The sequence below is a fragment of the Lissotriton vulgaris genome, chromosome 6, assembly GCF_964263255.1.
Source record: "Lissotriton vulgaris chromosome 6, aLisVul1.2, whole genome shotgun sequence".
Classification (NCBI taxonomy): Eukaryota; Metazoa; Chordata; class Amphibia; order Caudata; family Salamandridae; genus Lissotriton; species Lissotriton vulgaris.
The window spans coordinates 1,655,365,717-1,655,388,908 of NC_141694.1; the positions used below are offsets into that span (position 1 = coordinate 1,655,365,717).

Sequence of the window (23,192 nt, forward strand, 5' to 3'; positions counted from 1 at the left end):
GCAGACTAGAAGATATCTCACCTCACCTAATTCACCCCGATCAATCGGGTTTCATCAAGAGATGCCAGACCCATGATAACTTGCGTAGAATGATAAACCTAATTGATAAAGTTCAAAGGAAACGCATACCAGCGGGCCTCTGTCATTGGACGCAGAGAAGGCCTTTGATTGGGTCAACTGGCCCTTCTTAATACTCACCCTACGCCGCTTTGGGTTTAGAGAGACCTTCTTTGGTATGGTGAAATCTAATTACTGTTCCCCGAGCTCTCAAATTCTAGTAAACAGAGTAGCCTCAGACCTTTTTCGCTTTCCTGGGGCACAAGGCAGGGCTGTCCCCTATCTCCTATGCTCTTCGCCCTCTGTATTGAACCATTCGCAACACGGATTAGATTTAACCAGGGGATTAGCGGCATTAGATTTGACCCAGATGAATATACAATTTCCCTCTTCACGGATGATGTGTTGCTGCTTATCTCGAATCCTAGGGAGTCCTTACCAGCCAGACAGGCCGAATTGCAGCTTTTCGAACGAGCGTTGGGGGTTTAAGTTAATCTTTCCAAATACTTTCTACTCAATTTGACTATGCCACATTCCCTATTGACAGAGATTGAGGAAATTTCACAGTTTCGCTGAGCCCGCAAAGAAATCACCTCCCTGGGTATTAAAATGACCCCTTGTTGATGGATATCTTCAAAGCTAATTTCCCCTCTTTGCTGCGACAGCTCAAACCTGATTGTAAAAAATGTAGCTCTGCATACACAGCATGGATTGGCCACATAAACACCATTAAGATGAATGTCCTCCCTCGTCGCCTTTATCTGTTCCAGGGCCTCCCGATTACAGCAGGGGCAAAGAGCCCACTTGTCCCAGCGGCTATTGACAAACGCACACCTGGAGGGAGTTTTGTCTCTACCCGATTTCCTCCTATATTAGAGAGCCGCTCAACTTCGGGCCTCAGATAAACACTGGCTCCACATGCACAGGCAGATAGCAGGAAGAAGGATTAGTTACTTACCTGTAATCCTAGTTCTCATCCAGGGGTATACTCATCAAAGTCATACTCTATGAATAATCCTCACCCATGTGCGGGATCCCGGAGCATACAGAAAATACATATAAATATATATGTATATATATATGTGAAAACATATATTTGCAGCCCAACACATTTCCCAACTGGCAAATCTGCCGCAAAATTACATGAAATAGCATACACACAATAGTACTCTCCCAACCCCTAAGGAAGAGAGAAAGAGCAGTAAACATTTGCATTCAACAATGCTTTATTACCATAGGAAAAACCTGTAATTGCAGCCATTTTCCAGTAGGCCGCAGTAGAGTATAAAGAAACAAACAAAAACGGACACCTTGCCTTTAAGGCATTAGAGTAGGGGTACCGTGCCTTTAAGACCTGAAGGCGACCCCCTGCTCCCATGATGACCACAGGTGGCAGTTGGGTCAGTTCTTTTTGGGGGTGCATAACACCTGGGTAGATCCGGTAACATCTCATAACTTTATGAACATGCTCTTCCGGGGAGGTGGGCGGAAGCTTATGACTTTGATGAGTATACCCCTGGATGAGAACTAGGACTACAGTTAAGTAACTAATCCTTCTCATCCAGGGGATACTCATCAATAGTCATAATCTATGAATAGATTAGCAAGATCATACCCAAAGTCTCGCGGACAAGCAAATAAGTATACATAGAGACATGAAAAAATTGTACATTTCACATACAACTTATGCAAATAAATTTCTCAAAGGGCCTGTCCCACTTGGGCATCGGCCTGTGTATCTGAATCTAGGCAATAATGATGGGTAAAAGTATGCACAGACCGCCATGTAGCCACCTTGCAAATTTCAGAGATTGGGACATTACGAAGGAGATCAGTAGTAGAAGCTTTCCCTCTTGTAGAATGCGCATGAGGTCTACCCTGTAAAGCCTTGTTAGCTAGTTGATAAGACAGAGCTATACAGGAGACTATCCAGGGAGAAATAGATCTTTTAGAGGCTGACAGACCGGTATTAGTGGTTCCATAATCTTCAAAAATGCTGGGCAGATTTCCTGAGTGGAAGGGTTTTAGCCAGATAAAACTTCAGAACCCTCCGGAGATCTGGAGAGTGTAAAGACCTCTCCAGGGGAGTGGTAGGTTGAGGAAAAAAGGTAGGTAGGGTGATAGACTGGTTGATATGAAAGTCTGAGACTACCTTAGGCAGAAAACCCGGGTGTGTCCTCAGTACCACCCTGTTGGCGTGAAACACTGTGTACGGTTCCTTACAACACAGGGCCTGGATTTCGCCAACCCTACGGGCAGAAGTAATTGCCACTAAAAAGGCGGCTTTCCTGGTCAAGTGCTGCAAAGAAGCCTTATGTATAGGCTCGAAAGGAGCACTCATCAATTTAGTAAGTATGATGTTAAGCTCCCAGGGAGAAGAGGGGGACCTCACTGGTGGAAACACTTTCTTAAGCCCCTCTAAAAAATCTTTAACCACAGGCATAAGGAAGAATGATGTCTGAGAAGGTGACTTCCTATAGGCTGTGATCGCCGATAAGTGAACCCTGATGGAGGGGTACTTGAGGCCTGACCTTGCTAAATGCAACAGATAGGGTAGAATCACCTGCTCCTGACCGTGGATAGGGTCAAAAGAGTTGTCAAGACACCATATGAAAAACCTCTTCCACTTGAAAGCATATGACTTCCTAGTGGATGGTCTCTTGGCTTCTTTGAGAATGTTCATGCAGTCTTCTGGGAGGTCTAGGTGTCCATACTGTATGACCTCAGGAGCCGTGCCATCAAGCGAAGGGAAGGAAGGTTGGGATGAAACACCTTCCCCTGGTCCTTGGTCAACAAGTCTGGATGGCAAGGAAGTCACCGGTGTGGGACTTCCGACAGCTTGAGGAGATCCGGATACCACCACTGGCGTGGCCAGTCCGGCGCTATCAGGATCATCCTGGTGTTTGTCCTGTAGAATTTCTGAATCACCGCTGGGATCAAAGGCAGGGGAGGAAAGGCGTACAGCAATGTCTGCGACCAGCTGATCAAAAGTGCGTTCCCCCGTGAGCCCTGTTGGGGAAACCTGGACGCGAAGATGGGACATTTCGCGTTTGCCCTGTCTGCGAACACGTCTATGTCCGGTATGCCCCATAGATGAAAGACCTCCTGTGCAACTTCTTCGTTGAGCACCCAATCGTGCGCTTCTACGAAGTCTCTGCTTAGGCAGTCCGCTTGGACATTTTGGATACCTGGTAGATGAACTGCCACGATGGATAGACCTCTTGCCAGGAGCCAGTGCCAGATGGCTTGCGCTTCCAGGGATAGTACTTTTGACCTGGTGCCTCCTTGCTTGTTCAGATAGAACATAGTTGTCGTGTTGTCCGTCTGAACTTGGCTGTAGTTGGTGCGCAGAGACGGGTAAAGAGATTTGAGCGCCAGATGAACGGCTCGAAGCTCGAGGAAGTTGATGTGGTAGCCTCGCTCTACTTCGGACCAGAGGCCTTGAACCTGAAGCTGGTCCATATGAGCACCCCAGCCTTGAAGAGAGGCATCCGTGATCACTGACTGTGATGGAGAAGAGCGATGGAATGGAACTCACCGGAGAAGGTTGGAGCGTTTCATCCACCATCTGATTGAGTCTCTGGCACCTTGTGGAAGAGAGACACGGTCCTCCTAGTGACCTGCCCTCGGAGACCATTGGTCCTCGAGAGCCTACTGCAGAGGTCTCATGTGAAGGCGTGCATTGGGCACGATGTAGATGCACGAGGCCATCGATCCCAGGAGAGAGGACACTTGCCTGGCTGTGTGACTGTGATTGTGCAGTAGAAGATGACACTTCAGGAGCATGGATGACAATCTCTCCTGCGAAGGATACACGCTTGCTTGCACGGAGTCCAGGAAAGCGCCCAGGTAATGAATCCGTTGGGAAGGATTGAGTACTGATTTTTTGAAGTTGACCTGCAAACCAAATGAGTTCATCAGGATGAGACAGAATGAAAGATGGTCTTGAGGCAGAGCCAGAGTGGAACTTTCCAGCAGCCAATCGGCTAGATAAGGATAGACGAAGATCTTCCGCCTGGGGTGAAAAGCAGCCACCATGCCATGCACTTTGAGAATGTCCGTGGCGCAGATTTGAGGCCAAACGGAAGCACCCGATACTGGTAGTGCTGGCGTCCGATCTGAAACCTGAGAAACTTCTGGTGCCTCACTGAGACCGACCGGTATGTGAAAGTAAGCGTCCTGCAGGTCGATGGCACACATCCAGTCCCCATGATGGAGATGGGGAAAGATCTGATGCAGGGCTAGCATGCAGAATTTTTCTTTCCGGATGAATCTGTTTAGTAGTCGTAGGTCTAGAATGGTCCTGTATTCTTTGACTACTCCTCTTTTTTGTGGACAAGAAAATAGCAGGAGTAGACTTCTTGATTCCTCTGCATGGAAGGAACCTCCTCTATAGCCTTCTTCTTGAGGATGACAGAGACTTCGTCCTGCAGCAGCTGACTGTGGAAACAGGGAAGGAGCTTTACTTGAGGAAAGACTTGCGGAGGGGGGGACTTGAACCTCAGCAAGTAACCATGCTGCACAATATTCAGCACCCATCTGTCCTTTGTTATGGATCTCCACTCTTCCAGATGATGAAAAACACTCCCTCCCACCGGAGTGGCCAACAGTTGCGGAGGAAGCAACAGCTCAGGGCTTTGGAGGCTGTTTGGAGGCAGACTGCTGCTTGTTATTGTTGCCGCTGCCTCTGCCAGGACGTCTCTGCTGAAATTGGGTTTTCTGCTGAGTATGGGAAGACCATTGAGAGGTTTGAATCCTCTGCTGGTAAGGTCGCTTATCCCCCTGACGAAAGCGCTTTTTAAATTCCTTACGCTTCTCCAAACCCACAGCCCTCACAGTTTCCATTTCGGATTTCATTTCGGTCATCTCATCGTCAGCGTGTGAACCAAAGAGAGACAAACCATTAAAGGGGAGGTTCAAGATTTTCTTTTGAGCATCCGGTTTGAGGCACGTGAGGCGTAGCCACGCCAAATGTAGTGAACAGATTCCATGGGAGTAGCCATGGGACGCGAGGTCAGAGGCGTCTGCTGCAGCACTCATGACCTGGTTGGCTACGAGTCCTCCCTCCTGTAGGATCTCGACAAAACCCTGTCGGTCTTCTTTCGGAAGCTTCTCTGTGAAGCGAGTAAGGGAGTCCCAGAGGGACCTATCGTACCTCCCGAGTTGAGCAGAAGCACTGGCCACCTTCATATATGAAGCAGAAGTGCTGCATACCTTCCTGCCAAAAGAATCCATGAGTTTGCTATCCTTCTCTGGGGGTACCGAAGATGAGGTAGAGGCCGAATGACACTTCATGGCTGCCGCCACGATAACTGAGTCAGCCAGTGGATCCGATCTGAGGAACAAGGGGTCCTCTGCGGGAGCCTTGTACTTCTTGGCAAGTCTTGATGGAACAGAACCTACCACTGCAGGCGTGAGGAAGGTAGCCATCGCCGGTTCAATGAAGCCGGGCACCAGAGGCAGCAGAGGTCTAGGCGCTGTCCGGTGATGAAGAGTATCAAATATTATAGAGGTAGGGACCACAGGAGTATGCAAAATGATGTTCAGCTTCTTTGCTCCCCTGCCCAGCACATCTGTGAAGGTTGCGATGTCATCAATAGGTGAGACTCTTGAAGGAGGAGTAGAGGAGAAGGTCGGAGAATAGTCCTGGACTGTAGACCTCGTGGAAGAGGACCAAGTTGGAGATCTAGTGCGTCCTCTGTGATGAGACCTGTCGCGATGATGGCTGTGCCGACCCTTGGATCTAGACCGATGTCTAGGTGGAGACCTTGGTCTGGGGGAAGGTCTTGGCTTGGCAGGTGTTCTTGGCCGTGCCGGAGAGCGTAATCTGGCAGGAGATCTTGGTCCCGGTGAAGGTCGTGGCCTCCGAGGAGGAGACTTAGCTGGTCTGACTGGAGTGCTTGTCCTCGGAGCAGACGGAGAGAAGGTGCAGGAGTAATCCGAGCCGGAATACTGCGACCGCCCGAAACAGCTCCCTGAGGGCAGTGATATGACACACTGCGTGATCTGTCCGCAGATCTGGGGGACGCTTCTGGAGAGATTTCCACGATGTTCAACTCAGGAGATGAAGATCTGTCCCCTTATGACCTGGACCCAGGAGACTCCACAATTATAGCGACCTGTTCCCTCGAAGGCGAAAGCTTCGACATCGAAGATGTTTGTGTGACCAATGGCGTCGAACGAGGCATTGATGTTCTCGACATCGATCTTCCACCCCTTGGCGATCTCGACTGCGTCCTTCGGCGTTGAGTCAGTGAAGTAGAAGGAGAACCTCTATGGCGTCCTGTCGACGACGACCTTCGACGTTGTGTCGACGACGACTTCTTCGACGTTGTGTCGACGACGACTCCTCTTGACGTCGCCTAGGTGTTGACCTCCTCGACGTCGAATGGTGGGATCTCGATGGCAGCACGCCAGCCGGCGGCAATCTGGAAGCCGCCATAACTCTCGATGCTGACTCGGGGGGCGGAGCTTGCTCGTAACGGCGATGGCCCCTTGACTCCGAGGCTCCGCTTAGCCGGCAATAAATCCTGCACTATCCTATGACCCCAGGACCGCTACCTCACGTAATTTCACCCGGGGATGCTGGTGGAGAGGTTCGCTGCCTGATGACAAAAGCTGCCGGCTGCTGATCCCTCACAGAAGTGTTTCCTGAGCACGGCGAGTTGGTGGCGGAATAGGCCGCTAAGCACCGGCCTTGCGCTGCAAGTTACCCCATCGGCGTGCTCCTGCGTGCGGCTGAGCCCGGGGGTCGGGCCGGTACGAGCGGAGTGGACCCACGGACTTCGACACTTGAGCCCGGCTTTGGACTGCAAATCACGGCGGAGACAGAGCCCCTACAGCCACGGTAAAGGGGACAGCGTAAGGTACCGGGAGGTGGCATTGCAAGGCCGGGAGTGGCGAGAGGAACGACGCGGCTGAGAGCCAAGATGGAGGCTGCGCCCTGAACAGCGGCAGAGTGCTTGAGACCCTACTTGGGCCCGGGGGCCCAGATATCATCTAGGGGTGGTGCTGTGGGGGTTTGGATGGTGGAACCCACAAGCACTATTGCCCCCCTTAATCCTACCCTGCTCCGAGGTGAACGGCAGTCATCGGTGAGGTTGTATGAAACACAACGTGCACCCGGCCTATGACGGGGTGACGGAGGAGACACGATGGCTCACATTCGTGCCGCGGATCGGCGGCGAGGCGCAATCCTTTGTGGGACACTGGTGAGGCGCTGCGTGGAGTATCCTGGCCGCACTGAGTGTGGCACTAGGTGAAACATCGGACACCCACGAGGCTTGCACATAAACGCGGACTTGGCTGGTGTTTGATAGGACTGGCTGGCCCAAGCCAGGGTGCATGGTCGTGCACGTGCCTGGGATTGGTGCGATTGGGTTAGATGGTCTCAGAGTGAGTGCTAGCTGAAGATCCGGGAGGCACTCCCTGCCCCCCTCCCCCTCTCCACGGGGCCGCGATCGGGGCTTGCGACAGTTTGGCCGGGCCTGGTGCGGCACGGTTTCTTTGAATCTTTGGTGGTGCAGCTTATCCCTGTCACCATGGGGAAAACGGAACGTGGACAATCCAAACTGCCCTTTACACAGATGAGATCCAAACAGCAGGATGAAGGTGCTGAAGGGGGCGGTGACGTGGGCCATACACCGGAGGCAGACCAGGACCCCAAGAGCATGCTGAAATCGATGGACAAAGGCCTGCAGGAGGGTATTAACTCCCTTGGTGTAAAAATCGACGCCTTAACATATAGGAACGACAGGATGGCCGAGCGGCTGGACAAACATGCTGAGCGGCTTGATATGTCTGAAAGGAGAATAACGGAGGTCGAAGAAGCGCAGACGACAATAGATAAAGACTATAAACAGCTTGGAAGAGTCCTACAGGTGCTCTAAGATAAGACGGAGTATTTAGAGGCCCGCTCCCGTCGCTGCGACATATGGATCCTTGGCCTTCCGGAGACGGCGCAAGCGGGTAGGAAGGAGACGTACATCGAGAGGCTGCTGGTCACTCTGCTTGGTGCCGAGGTCTTCTCCAATATGTTCGTCATTGAATGGACGCACCGGGAACTGGCACCGCGTCCGAGGGCGCCACCACGGCCGATTATTGCGAAATTCCTTAACTCTCGGGCCAGGGATGCAACTCTACGGGCGGCCAGGGACAAGCAGGCACTGACGTTTGAGGGGTCGGACATTGCTCTATACCCTGATTTTACTGCAAAGGTACAGGAGATGAGGAAACACTTTGTACCGATGAAATGCCAGCTAAAAGAACAGGGGTTGGACTATGCCATGCTGTATCCAGCTAAATTGAAAGTCACCAGGAATGGCAGACCAACTTTTTTACAGAGCCCAAGGCACTACAGAAGGCGATCAAAGATTGGGGGAGAGAGCGGAAGCTGACACCGGAACAACAATCACCTGAAGAGGAATCGGGTGGCGGACTGGAGGACCAGGATTGAGAGGCGATGCATACAGTGCTTTTCTAGGAAGTTTGTAAGGTTTGGGGGTACTATATTTGCCGGCGGGCAGGCTGGGAGGGGCAGTGGTCATTGCGATATTGCTGTTCTTGTTGTTTCACTATTTGAATGGCTTGTAGCTACCTCTGCCCACATGTGGCAACACCGAGCTGGTTATGTTTTTTCTTATTCTTCTCAGGATTTCAGAGGGAGGAGGGTGGTCCATGGAGGGGGAATCTAGGCAGAATGGTTCACGACCTAGTTGGGGGAGGTTCGCTGTGGGTGGGAAAGCTGGGGGCAAGGGAGTGGGGAATTTTTTCAGTTTATGATCACAAGGTGCGAGACCCGTCATTTGACAAAATTGAAACTGTGCACTTGCTTGTTGTAGGTGGAACGGTGATTGCTTCAGCTAGTTATGGGTGACAAGCCTGGAGATCAACCTGGGAGCAGTAGGGCAGGGAGTCTGAATGCTTTGACATGGAATATCAGAGGGCTAAATGACCACAGGAAGCTCTGTAAGGTTCTGAACTATTTGACTAGACATCAGGTAGATTTGGCTTTCCTACAGGAAAGCCACCTGGCTGAGAACAGCCCTAGGCTACAGGCGGGGAGGCTGAGAGGGCAGATCAACTCTGCTGGATTTAGGTCACACGCTCGTGGGGTAGTCTTGGGTTAACCCTAGATCAGACTACTCGCTCAGTTTAGTGGCTGCCGACCCGGAAGGTAGGTTTGTATTATCTAAGCTTGTTGGGAGGGGACTGGAGTTACTGGCAGTGAATGTATAAGGGCCCAATTATGACTGTCCTGAGTTCTATGTAAAATTGGCTGGACTGATACGGGAGACTCAGAGTAGGGCTGTGCTTTGGGGAGGGGATTTGAACATGATAAGGAGCCCTGATTTGGACCGCTCTAGTGGCCCAGAGAGACGCCCTGCAAGAGCTGCTAAGGAATTAGACAGGATACTTATCAGCGAGGACCTAACGGACGTTTGGCGTACTCTGCACGCAGAGAGGGAAGGGTATACCCACTACTCTACCTTTCATAATATTCACACGCGAATTGATTACTGGCTGGCGTCGACAGGGATGCTGTCTTTGGTACGCGGGTGCCAGGTCTTACCCCGCACACTCTCAGATCACTCCCCTATTCTTGTAAGCTTTTCATTAACGCGTAGGGTTCCCCCCCCCCACCACCCTCCCCCCCTTCACATGGCGATTTCCACCATACTCCCTACTGGATCTAGTCTTTCGAGAGGAGCTACATGTAGCCATTGAGACATATTTTGACTGTAATATAGGCTTGGTGGATAGTTTCTGCACGGTTTGGGAGGTGTTTAAAGTGTATATTAGGGGCGTTGCAATGAGCAAGCACTCTGGAATACTCCGTTCGGTTCGCGGCAGGCTGGCTACCTTGGAGAGGCAATTGGCGGATTGTGAGAGCAGACTATTGTGGGGAGACACTGCTAGTGCGCAGGAGGAGTTGAAGGTGCTGTTGGCAGACTATCAGGAGGAGGCGCAGGCAGAGGTGAGGCACCTTGGGAAGTACGCGATCGCACGTACATACGGGGAACAAGATAGGCCTGGTAGAGTTCTAGCAAACATGGTAAAGCAACGGAAGGTGAAAGTATTGATTGCGGCGGTTAAATCCAAAGACGGGTTTACCCTCATGGAAGAGGAAGCTATAGCGCATCGGTTTCAGGAATACTATTCTGAACTTTATGCGTCACAAGTACAGGGCAACGCGGAGGAGGTAATGGACTATTTAGAGCACGAATGCGCAGTTGAGTTTCTGATGCACCCCATAGAATTTGAGATACGCGAAGCACTCGGAGGGATGAAATTGTGTAGTTCCCCGGGCATTGATAGCCTAACAGTGGACTTCTATAAGACGTATCTGGAGCTCCTACTCCCACACCTTGCGGCACTGTTTACGGACATGATAGACTCTGGGCACTTGCCACATTCAATGAGGGAAGCACTTATAGTAGCTATTCCTAAGCCGGATAAACCGGCTGATGAATGCAGTGCCTATAGGCCACTGTCTCTCCAAAATGTCGATACGAAAATTTATGCCAAGGTCCTTGCCACTAGTCTTGCTTTGCTGGCACCGGATCTAGTCGCCCCGGAACAGGCGGGGTTTGTTGCGGGCAGAAATCTAACTTATAATTTGCAGACAGTGTTTGGGGCTATTCAGCACACGAGGCTGGTATCGAGGGCTTTGGCAGTCTTCTTGGATATGGAGAAAGCCTTCGACTCTGTGGAATGGGGTTTCATGAGGGCTGTGCTTACGAGGATGGGGCTCGGTCCTATTTTCCTACAAATGATCTCGGTATTATATGACAACCCGGCTGCTCGCGTTATGATTGGCAGCATTGTCACTGACCCTATACAGATGAGGAGGGGCACGAGGCATGGGTGTCCCCTGTCACCCACCCTTTATGCCCTGATAGCGGAGCCCCTTGCGTGCGCTATGCGGGAAAATCATGCACATCGGGGTCGTAACTTCCCCACTTATAAACTGGTCATCACGACTTATGCGGACGATACACTCCTTTACGTCTGGGACCCTGAAACGAATTTGGCTCCGCTGCTACGTGAGGTGGTACGGTTCGGGGCTCTCTCTGGATTAATGGTGAATTGGGACAAATAACTTGCGTTCCCACTAACTGAAGCCACCGAACAGTTTGAGATGGAATTTCCATTGCGTTGGGCTGTGGAACCCGTGTGGTATCTAGGCATACCTTTGCACACGGACGCTGAAACGGTCTTCCGTGAGAATTATGGCAGGGCAATAGACAGGCTAGAAGATAATGTGGAGAAATGGATTGGGATACCTCTGTCTCTTATGGGGAGGATCTCGTGAATGAAAATTATCATATTGCCCAGGTTGCTGTTTCTGTTCACCAATATTCCGATGGTGCTCCCTAGATGTTTCTTTGTTCGTCTTACGTCTTTGATGGTTAGACTCGCCTGGGCTGGTAAGGAGGCGAGGGTCCAGTGGAAGGTGCTGGTTCCGCCGTACCAACTGGGTGGCATTGGCACCCCTGATTTTGAATTGTATTATTGGGCAACACAAGCGGCGCATCTACATCAGTGGGTGCACGATAGGAGGAGGGCACCAAACATCACGCTGGCGAGACTCTTTGCAGCTCCGTTGCCGCTACCTGCGGTTGCCTTTGACACGGTGGATAGACGCACAGGTCTGCTTGACACTTTAAATTCGCCCAGGCATGCTTGGCATGCGCTCTTACAGTATCATTCAGGAGCTCTGTTATACTCTCCGTTGATGCCAGTGGACTGGATGGTGTGTTTGCACCCGTGTAGGGACAGAGGTGTTGTAGCTGCCTTGAGAGCGTTGGGCATTTGTACTGCGGGTGATATGTTTGTTGACGGCACCTTAAAAACTATACATGACGTTGGGCCTAGTGGTGGCCAAGCAGGACTTGGCACAAGCGTGGAAGAATGAGCGAGCCCCCCCCTGAGTGCGCGGAAGACTGGACTGGATTATTTTATGGGGTTGGAGCGCCCAGTGTTCGAGGCCAGAGGTTGCCCCCGGAAGCATTACAAAATCTGGAAACGGTGGGCGAATTACAGAGGTTTGACTCTGGATCCCCCGGCAGAACCGGACGATGATCTGGATTGGGGAGATGGACGCCGGGCCTAGAGTGGCGCATGGCGCTTGGCATAGAGATTGCACTTACAGGAGGCTTGTTGTGATCGCGTGTACAGGGTTAGGGAAGGATAAGGGGTGGGTAGTGGGGTTACTGGGTGGCTGTGGGAGGTGGGAGGATTAGGGCGAAATGTTTTCTTTTTATTGATTGGGCTACAATGATATAAATGTGTTGATAATTTGCAGTGACCTCCTGATTGTGGAGAACTGTATACATGCTTTTACCTGATCAATCAATAAAATTTGTTGTGAAAAAAAAAAAACTATACATGAGATAGACGCGCTGGAGGTTTACCCCACTGCGCTACAAAGATTTCAGTTTCATAGACTTAGAGAGGCGTGGCGCGAACAGCTCGGGGATGACCTACAGGAATCCCCGGAACTAAAAGAGCTAACACATGTCATAAAAACGGAAGGGCGCAAAAAAATGGTATCTGCTATATATAAGATTGCCTGTCGGAGCGGGCAGCGGGTTATTATAAGGCGCGTTTAGATTGACAACGTGATTTGGACACGCAACTTTCGGATGATATGTGGCGGTACTTTTGCAACAGTACTAAGTCAGTTTCCCTAAATGGTAGACACAGATTGGTGCACTTTAAGTACCTGAACAGAGTTTACCACATGCCGGATAGGCTATTTCGTTTGGCCTCCGGGACAGTGCAATCAGTGAGAGGTGTAACGCTCCCGATGCAGGGTTTTTCCACCTAGCCTGGGAGTGTCCGGGGATACAGAACTACTGGGAGGCGGTGTTTGTGGAGTTGAGTGGTGTGATTCAGAGTGTGATTGCCCCTTCCCCGCTTTTAGCACTGTTAGGTTATTCCAAGCCATTGCCCAAGGTGCAATGTAGGATTATAGATCTGGGGCTGCTATTGGCGAAGAGGCGTGTTGCAATGTGCTGGATGAGGAGTCCTCCACTGAAGATACAGCAATGGTTGGGGGATTTAACACATTGTTGCACGCAGTCAGAAACGTACAGTGAGCTACTGCCCCCAAGGAGTAGACCCAAGAATTTCTGGGGATTATTCTTTGAATATAGGGACAGACAGGCAGCGGACAATAGACAGGAGGCAGAGGAGGGGGACGTTAGAGGGGTAGAAGAGGTCACAGCTCTGGGCAGGACGGGTTCCCCTGCAACTCAGGGAGCGCCTACTTAGGACGCATATACATGTAAAGTTCCTCTTTCTGGAAGGACAGATATAAAGACGGGCCTACTGATGGCGTGATGCATAGGGAAACAAAATGTTGGGTCGGATAACACCTGTGGTCTATTTTAGTTCTGGGGGGGGGGTTGTTTCTTTTTCTTTGTTTTGTAAAAAGTGGTGCAGAGAAATATTCTGTGTTTTTTGCAGGCCAATATTTGTATTATTTGTTGAAATGATCCATCAGTTTGCCACCTGACCTCAGGGGTGTGGGCTGAACGGCTGTGTATGATAACCTGCAAGAAATGCTATCCTTTTTGCGGGCCCGCCTGAACGCAGACTCAAATAATGCTTTGATATCTGGTGATTACCACAATAAAAGTAAATAAAAAAATTTAAAAACTCTCGCCGCTGACTCCCTCGAGGGCGGCGGAGAGTGTCTCGACGTCGACGGAAGCTTCGACGTCAACGGAGACTTGGACACGTCAGCAGCCACAGTCTTCGAGCCCGAAGTGTGGCGTCTCGACGTCGACTTACTTGGCTGCGACAGAGACTTTCGACGTCACAATGGTGATCCAGAAGAGCGCCTGGGCCTCTTTGACGGCGACTTCGACAGAGATCTTCTTCCTTCCTTCCTTCCTCTTTCTGGAGGCAGGAGATGCGGAATGTCGCCGCTTTTGAGCATGCTTGATTGAAGAAGACGTTCTGGGGCCTCCATTGCCACCCACCTGATGACTCTTGTCTTTCTCCAACATGGCATGAAGTCTAATGCGTTCTCTGTCGCAAAGAGTCCGCCTAGATAACTTCTGACAGTGATGGCACTGGTCAGGGTCGTGTGCAGATGGAAGGCACACGATGCACACTGCGTGTGGGTCAGCCAGAGCCATCTTCTTGTCACAAGAAGGACACTTCCGGAATAAAGCAGGCATTCTGATAGAAAGATTTTTGTGGAACACCACAAAAAACAAAGCAGAAGCCTTAAAACCCCAGAGGATGTCGAATTTTCTGAGAAATTTCACTCAAAATAACAATTACAGTCAAAAACTGAAGAGCTCAAGCTGACCCAACTGCCACCTGTGGTGCATCATGAGAGCAGGGGGTCGCCTTCAGGTCTTAAAGGCACGGTACCCGTTCTCTAATGCCTTAAAGGCAAGGAGTCCGTTTTTCTTTGTTTCTTTATACTCTACTGCAGCCTACTGGCAAATGCCTGCAATTACAGGTTTTTCCTATGGCAATAAAGCATTGTTGTATGCAAATGTTTACTGCTCTTTCTCTTTTCCTTAGGGGTTGGGAGAGTACTATTGTGTGTATGCTATTTCATGTAATTTTGCGGCAGATTTGCCAGTTGGGAAATGTGTTGGGCTGCAAACATATGTTTTCACATATATATATACATATATATGTATATGTATTTTCTGTATGCTCCGGGATCCCGCACATGGGCGGGGATTATTCATAGATTATGACTATTGAGGAGTATCCCCTGGATAAGAACTATAGGGGACATACCCTGGAACTGAAACAAGATAGGCCAAACAATGCTTATTAACCTCATTGATGCTGATGACGGCTCCAGGCCGTCAGGAGTCACGGTGGGCGTGTGCTGATGACGGCCGAGGGCCGTCATGACCACGCCCGCAATTGGAATCTTCAGCACTGCGGCGGAATTCGCGCTGCAGTGATGAGGTTAAAACACCCCCACCGCCACTACCCTTAAAGCATGGAACTTGTGCCTCTTGAAACCCAAATACCAGTTCATCAAGAAACACCTGTCTACAATGATGTAGCATCTGACTATACTAATGTGACAAGGGATCCAATACATCCAGTGATTTCAAGTAATCCTGATGCAATACCTAAAATTGACAGAACTGCCTCTGGCTATTTCATTAACTTTGATACGTTTTCCGAGGATCCCAGTGAGCCTGAAACAACGCCAGCAAATAAAACGTTCAAAAAAACAAGCAATAGAACTTTTTCATCAACTTGAAAAAACGTATCTGATTTCATCATGGGTTGAACTTTGGATTGTGCTAGGAGTACTTTTTGTCCTACTTTGGCTACTTCTTGTATTACGTTTGGGAATGCTTATAAATGGAAGATATAGTAAAAAGGACACAGCAAGTAAAAACATCAACTTACTGCTCAAGCCACACAAATCATCTCATCGTGAACAAAGAGACTTGACATCAGTGAACATCACAGCCGTTCCTATACCTGGTGGTATAGCTTGGGACAGAACTCATTATGACATCTATAGCCCTGCAGAGATGTTGAAGATTCCACACCAATTCAAGGTTTCCTTGAGTGACCTTGTTTCACCCAGCACATTTTCTGATGATTGGGACTTTGAGACTGTTAATAATATGATGTCAGACTTAGAGATGTCTGCAAAATTCACAAAACATGAATACTTAGAAGGTTCATCAGATTATGAACAAATGTACTGTTATAATCACTATGGTCATCATTTCTTGCACAAATCTGCAAACCCTAGAAATATTTATACTTTTAATCAATGGGAATATTGTCCAACGCCACCGAAAGGTAGCTCAAAAATATTCTATGAAAAATGTCCATACTTCTCAGGTTTTAATGTCTTAAATCCAGAAACATTTTACTTTAAAAATGTTAATAAGAAAGGAACGAAAAGTATATTGAATAATACTAAGAAAATGTATTCTACGGCATTTTATGCTCAGCTGTCCACATTAGGGTTTGACTTTTGGAGAGACAACATTGAGACAAAAACTGTCTGGGGCACAAAAGACTGGCATGTGCAAGGAATAGAAGCTTTATTTCAAGCCTGCATTTATTTCCCTGAACAAATAATGTTTTTGTACGACACTTTCCAACAGACATCCTATCTTGGCCTAGCTAAGATAAAAGATTTGAACAAACCGTCCATACCTACGCCTACATCTGATAGTAAAAACACTACAGAAGGAGGGGTCGGCGTAAAAACATTTTTACTTGAAAAGAGAAATTATCCTGATTGGAAGAAATGGTTAATCTGGCCCAAAGACACAAACAACTGTCAAGATAGATTCCTGAATAAGACACAAGGGTTTACATTCACTAGGCCAGATCCAAGATATGTCCAGAGACAACATTCAGGGATAGTAACAACACACAGTGTAGGAAAACTGTGCCTTGATTGGCTACAAAAGTCCATATCAACAGAGGTAAAACAACCCTTATCTTTACTTAAAGATGGCGTTGATTTAAGGGACTTCTTACAAGGACAAACTAAACAGCGTCATAAACGTTTTATATACGCTGGTATATATGCAATTTATAATGTAGCTTTAAAAGCGACACAAGCAGAGACTGCAGAACGAATACGAGAAATGTATCATATTAATTTAGGGAAATCTCTCTCTGTAGTTAACAATGTGTTAACAACTCTGTCATACAGAATTTATTCTTTGGACAGCGTAGTATCCTCTGCCATAGTCATAATGGAACAGAACTTGCTCATGCTACAGCATGGACAGTCACATTTGCGTTCTACAATGCTTTTAGGCTGGACGTTACGAAATCTTCGTTCTGGATATGTGCCATGGAGTCTAATCAACACCAAGTCATTGTTTTCTGTATTTAACCTTACAGATAAACAAATCACTTTGGCACAAAGAGGAGCAGACTATATGGTGCTGAGCATTGAGAAGCTGGAAAGATTACTGTGAGAAGTTGGCCTGATATGTAGTGCTCACTATTCTAGTGATCACTGTGTATCATTCCAAACGACCCTTGTTGATGATTGGTTGTAAGTCAACCTTATAGACCAGCTATCCTAGTAGCATGGACAAGAGCAGTCTTTAGGCTAAACTCTAGAGGGCGTGTTAAGCCAGCTGTTATACCATCACATATACCCCTTGAACACCAAGTGAAAGGACACCACACAAGTTGTTATGAAAATAAAAGGATATTTATTTATAACAAGTCTACCCTGATCTCTTTATGAGTCAGGGAGCTAAGCACACAACAAAACTCTTAAGAAAATACTTTAAGTTGCACAATTTACACAAATGCCCGAGGGGCACGAAAAACCATATACTACAAAAGTGGAATGCCAAATACTAGCAGGTAAGTAACAAGATCCAGAGGCTTTAGGATCGCTAGGACTACACTACTGAACCTTCAGGTTAGGAGCAGGAGGCCTAGGGGGATCGGGTGCAGAGTGTGCACTCTCACGCGGGATGCGGAACAAAGTCTATGGATGCTAGATTTCGTAAAGTTAGTGTTATCGGACGAATCCGACTAGTTAGGCTGAAAACGAAAAAGGATCTGGACACTTAGATAGTGAACCTATGTTGGAGCACCGAAATGCTCAAGTTACCTAGCCCAGGGGCTGCGGCTGCAAAGGGTTCAAAAGACGTCGGGAATCCTCATTACAGTCTATGGAGCCTGAAAGAAGAAGTTGCTGGCAGGAGACGAGTGATGATGTCCGGAGTGATCCAAGCCTGGATCGAAGATGGAGACGACCTGAAAGCAGAGGGGACTCAGTTCTTAATCACTAGCCAGTGATTAGGTGGGCACCAGGATAGCACCGGATGAAGTCACCTCGACCAGGTGAGTGGGCGACGCTGGGCTCTGCAGTCTCTCGGACCAGGAGGCGTTGTCGGCAACCAGGATGGAGGTGCCAGCTGTCCCACTAAGGTGTCTGCTGTCGGCGCTGCTGAAACCGTGATTGGAGCAACAAGCCTTGGCAAAGGCAAGCCCATGCGGTGGACTCAAGATGGCGTCTGGAGTGGACCAGGAGGGTCCGGGTGCTCCTCTGTTGGAGGGGAGCAAGGGCCAGTCTGGAGCAACCAGACCAGCGATGGAAGTGTCGTGGTTCGTCGTCAGGAGGGCCACAAGCCAGCAGGCAAGTAGCCGGACAACGTGGTGAGCAGCAAAGAGCAGAAGGGCCCCACGCAGATCTTGTGGATGCTGGGGGCTGGACTTCGGTGCTGGAGCTGCTCAGGGTGAGAGCTTCTCAAACCCCAAAGCACTCACTCGAGGATCCCTCGGCGGTCGTGCTGGATAAGCGTCGTGCAGTTTTGAAGATGGCCGGTCCCTTCAGGTCTCGTCACACCCACGAATCTCAGCTGGGCTGATGATGTAGGTAGAGGTCAGAGGTGCTAGGGAATCCGGGTCTCGTCGAGCTGGGCAGTCTTGATCCGGAGGATGGACGTACAGCAAACCGCATGCGCTTAGATGGTGCCCGCTGGTGTAGGGTGGCTACTCCTTAGCCACAAGGGAGAGTCTTCAGAAAGGTTCAAGAGTTCTTTCGTGGAAAGTCATCAAGATTCAGAATTGTCTAATTTGGGAAGGGGGCCCGCTCCTACCTTTATACTAAAGAAAGGGGCTGGCACGTGACTAGGTCCTGCCCATGGGTGGGACCAGGAGTGGGGTGGTTACACCCCTCTCCCTTGTCCGGACTTTCCCCAGCTCAGGGGCTGGTGTGCCCCTGGAACTGGTTCAAACCGGCAGATGCATAGTGAGCACCGGGGTGCCACTTGCAGTCACCTTCCATTCAGCCCTGCCTACCTGGGATACACAAAACCCTGTCTGGGATGGTGCTAGCACCGCTCCTGACAGGAAACCCTTTGTCCAAGCTCTCCTCGCTGGAAGGACTCCCAGCAGCAGGAGGTCAGACTTGTGTCTGTGGTGGCAGCGTCCATTTTGTGATGCTGAGGCTCGAGTTAACTTTAACCGGGGTTCACAGTTACATACATGTTGTGTCCCTCTAGAAGGGTGGAATGCTAACCCCGTCGCAAGAATTGGCAAGGGGTTAGTATTCCAATTCGTATGACACCTTACTCGACATGTTTTGATAAAGCGATACCAAAGATAGCAAATAACCGCGAGGATTATAATGCACTTAAGAGTATATGGTACGCGTTATCATAGAACAGCTATTAGGACTTGGTTCCGCAAGCTACAGACGGGCTCAGCTCATGCCAGAGCACCATCTCACATAATTCCAAGCACTCTGCCTTCAGGATTTTTAAGGCCTGTCATAGGAGTGACTGATAGGAATACATGTGTCCATTTTAGGGTTAGATATAGTAATACTATATCTAAAGCAAAGGGTGATTACACCACCTTGCCCCAGCTGTCGTGCAGCCAGTTGTGTCATATTTAGATGGCCAGCCTTATGTGGCATAATACATGCTGCAGCCCCTGGTAGGCCATGGGTACACCTATGCCCTGGGTACAGGGACTGATAAGGAGGCCCAGTACCAATTGGTAAATGCACCTAAGGTACATGTGTTTTAATTTAGAGAGAAAGCAGTAGGCCTGGGGCCCTGAATAGCAGGGTCCCAGGTCAACTAAGTCGGAAAACCAGCAAAACACCAGGCAAAAAAGTTGGGGGTAACCATAGTCAGGTATCCACCTTCCTACATAACCCCCCCAAACGAAAGGAGATAAGGCTATCCTTGACCAGGTAAGCCTATATTACCTGAGTGGCCATATGAGGTGGTACATGCACTGGCATGGTTACCCCCTGTATCATGGTCCACTAAGCAATCCCTCACCCTAAGGGTATCTGAGGGTCTCCACCATATGGAATCTCTACCTGTGGTGTGTTTTGGCAAAGTAAAAGGCTGGTGTGGGAATGGAGTACTGAAGTGAGACTCCACTAATGTCGGGCTCAACTTCCTCCAATCACTATCCACCATATGGGCCTTTCTTTCCAGGACTGAGTTGCTGTGAGCTCTCAGGGTCAACCTCTGGCTACCTAAAGCTGGAGGCTGGGTCCCTCTGTTTGGCTTACTGGAGGGACAGGTCCGGTTTGGGGCCCTCAGGTCCCAGGTTTGGCTGTGCCCAACAGTGTCCATCTGTGGGAGGTCCCTAGCTAATTTTAAGGGGTATCCCGCAGGAGTCTGTTTTATTTTCACTTGGCTAGGTCTACTAGCTTCAGTGATCCTAATCTGCTGATTGGGGAGTTCTTTTGGACAGGGGGCCCTTTGGGGTCCACCACTGACCTTCCTGACCTCTACAGCCCTGGGCTGACTGAGGCAGGGTAGAGAGGGGCAGGTTACCTGCTCCAGACTGGGTCCCACCTTGGAAGGGTCCACTGACATCAGGGGTTCTGCCAGGCTAGGCCTGACTACCTCTGGGGCAGTTCCTTCACAAGGGGTCAGATCAGTTCCCTGAGGAGGCTGATCCTTTCCTAAAGTCTGGTGGGAGGGAGATTTATCTTCTTCCTCCATGCTCTCTGTCTGAGTGGACTGATCCATAGTTTCAGGCTTCACAACACTATTATCTGTCTGAGTTTGAGCTGTGGCCATCACAACTCCACCAACCTTTTCAGGAAGGGACTCAGTTTGGGTATGGGCTGTGACCATTACAGCCTTGCCAACCTCTTCAGGAAAGGAATCTGTCTGAGATTGGGCTGTGACTGGCACAGCCCTCCTGACCTGTTCAGGGAGGACATCTTGGACTGGGGCTGTGGCTATCACTGCCTCACCAACCTTACCATGGAGGTTTACCATTTTAAAATGGGTTTCTTGCTCTACCTCAGCCCAGGCTGAGATCTCTAAATCATTCCTCAGTAGGCAATCTACAGGCAAGTTTGGTGACACTGCCACTCTTTTGTGGCCAGTGACACCTCCCCAGCTGAGATTTACCACTGCTATGGGATGATCTCTCTGCACTCCATCAATGTTCGTCACCTGGTATGTGGCTCCAGGTATAAGTTGTCTTGAGGGGACTAGGCTCTCAGTCACCATCGTGATGCTAGCCCCTGTGTCTCTGTAGGCCTCAACTTTTGAACCATTGATGAGGGGCTCCTGTCTGTACTTGCCCAAAGTGTTGGGACAAGCTGTGAAGTTGGCAAATCCCATGCCAGTCTCACAGACAAGAGTATCTAAGTCAGGGGACCTGGTTAGGCCAGAGTCCCAAGGAACTCCCAAAGTAAATGCACCCAGATTCTTGGGGGCACACCCACCACCTGGGGGATTACTACTAGTAGTAACAGGAGGCTGGGAAGTTTTATTTGGGGTATGTTCTCCTTATTGTTGTTGGCCTTTGGGCAACTGCTGTCAGTTTTGTAATGGCCTACCTGTTTGCAGGTATGACAATAAGGTTTCTTTTGGGAACTGGAAGGATTTTGGGACCCACCCTTTTCAGGAGATTTTTGGGGCCCTGTGGTTTGATCAGAAGATTTATTCCCACCCTTCTCTTGAGGCTTGGTTGATTCCTTCTTTTGGACACCACCCTGGTTCTTAGGCCTAATCCTGGTTCTGACCCATTTGTCTGCCCTCTTACTCAATTCTTGTGGAGAGGTCAGATCAGAGTCTACCAGGTGCTGGTGTAATAACTGGTTCTGACAATTATTTAAGACTTGCTCTCTCATAATAAGATTATACAATCCTGTGAACTCAGTAATGTTACTACCCAATAGCCAGCCTTCTAGAGCCTTAATGGCACAATCAACAAAGTCAGTCCAATCCTGAGACTGAGTTTTCTGGGTGTCTCTGAACATCAACCTGTACTGTTCAGTTGTTAAGCCAAACCCATCAACCAGTGTATTCTTCAGGACTTGGTAATTATTAGCATCCTCAGCTCTAGTAGTGAGGAGCTTATCTCTACCTTTACCTTCAAAGGAGAGCCACAAAATAGCTGCGCACTGACTCGGGGGATGCACTGGACAGTGCAGGCCCTCTCCAAAGCAGTCATCCATTTGTGGATGTCATCCCCTTGTTTAAAGGGGGCACTATCTTACTCAGGTGTCTAGTGTCTAAACTCCTGTCTTTTTCTCTAGGGAGAATGCTGCCACCAGTGGGGTCTGCCCCACTCAATTTCTGCTCTCTAGCAAAGGCAAGTCTCTCTTTGGCCAGGGCAAGTTCTTCCCTTTCAATCCTCAGATTGACTTCCCTCATCTTAGCTTCATGCTCTCTCCTCTGAGGGGATGTCATCCCTCTGTGAGAAGAGACCTGAGAGCCATTGGTACGAATGGATCTGTTAGAGCCTCTGGATAGAGACCTAACCCGTCCACTCCCAATGTTAAGCCTGCCTGAGAGTGGGCCTGGGGGTCCCCCAAGTCCATTTTCATGCCTGCTTAAGTTGGTCCTGGTGAGTCTACTGACTTCTACCTGACCCTTGTCTGCCTCATTCCCTGACAACTCCTGATCCTCTTCCTCCTCTTCACTAACTGTTCCATTGAGGTTGAGGTCAGGGTCCCCAAGGGTTCCCTCTAAGGGGGGCATGTTCCTATCTGGATTAGGAGGGCCTGTGTTAGAAGCCCTCCTGGCATCATAAGTCTCTAAGAGACCAATCAGGAATGGGATGGTAGGGTTAGAACCCTGTTTTAGCTTCCTGGAGGTACACACTTGTCTCATCTCCGGGAAGCTATGAGCTGCATATCTTGATATGACCTGTGGAGGGTCAACTGACACAAGGGGGGCCTCTGAGTTCCCTCCTTTGTCTGACATGCTTTTCTAGTGAGGTGTAAGTGGTGCACTTACCTACACTATTTGTTTGCCTACTGATCCCTTGCTAAGAGTTGTAGTCAGGGTGTGCTAAGCCCTGTTAAACTACAACAGCTGGTTCAGTAGAACTCAGAGTATTCTAAGCTAAGTTATATGTACCTTGGTACTTATGTGATGTTTCAAATGATATTCTTAGGATACGTGTGGTAAAACAACAGCAAGCTCAAATCCCAACCGCTGCTCACCAATGTGAGAAGTTGGCCTGATATGTAGTGCTCACTATTCTAGTGATCACTGTGTATCATTCCAAACGACCCTTATTGATGATTGGTTGTAAGTCAACCTTATAGACCAGCTATCCTAGTAGCATGGACAAGAGCAGTCTTTAGGCTAAACTCTAGAGGGCGTGTTAAGCCAGCTGTTATACCATCACATATACCCCTTGAA

General features: G+C 49.2%; 2 protein-coding genes across 5 annotated transcripts in view; both read right to left on the reverse strand.

The window, feature by feature from the left end:
* Window positions 1-23,192, reverse strand: part of BICRAL (BICRA like chromatin remodeling complex associated protein) — a 744,270-nt gene that overhangs the window by 178,933 nt on the left and 542,145 nt on the right. The window lies entirely within an intron of this gene.
* Window positions 4,687-6,775, reverse strand: LOC147709261 (uncharacterized). The gene is made up of 2 exons (XM_086925182.1): window positions 6,771-6,775; window positions 4,687-6,088 (listed from the first exon to the last, which is right to left on the reverse strand). The coding sequence occupies exons 1-2, from the start codon at window positions 6,773-6,775 to the stop codon at window positions 4,687-4,689; spliced, it is 1,407 nt and encodes a 468-aa protein (XP_086781308.1).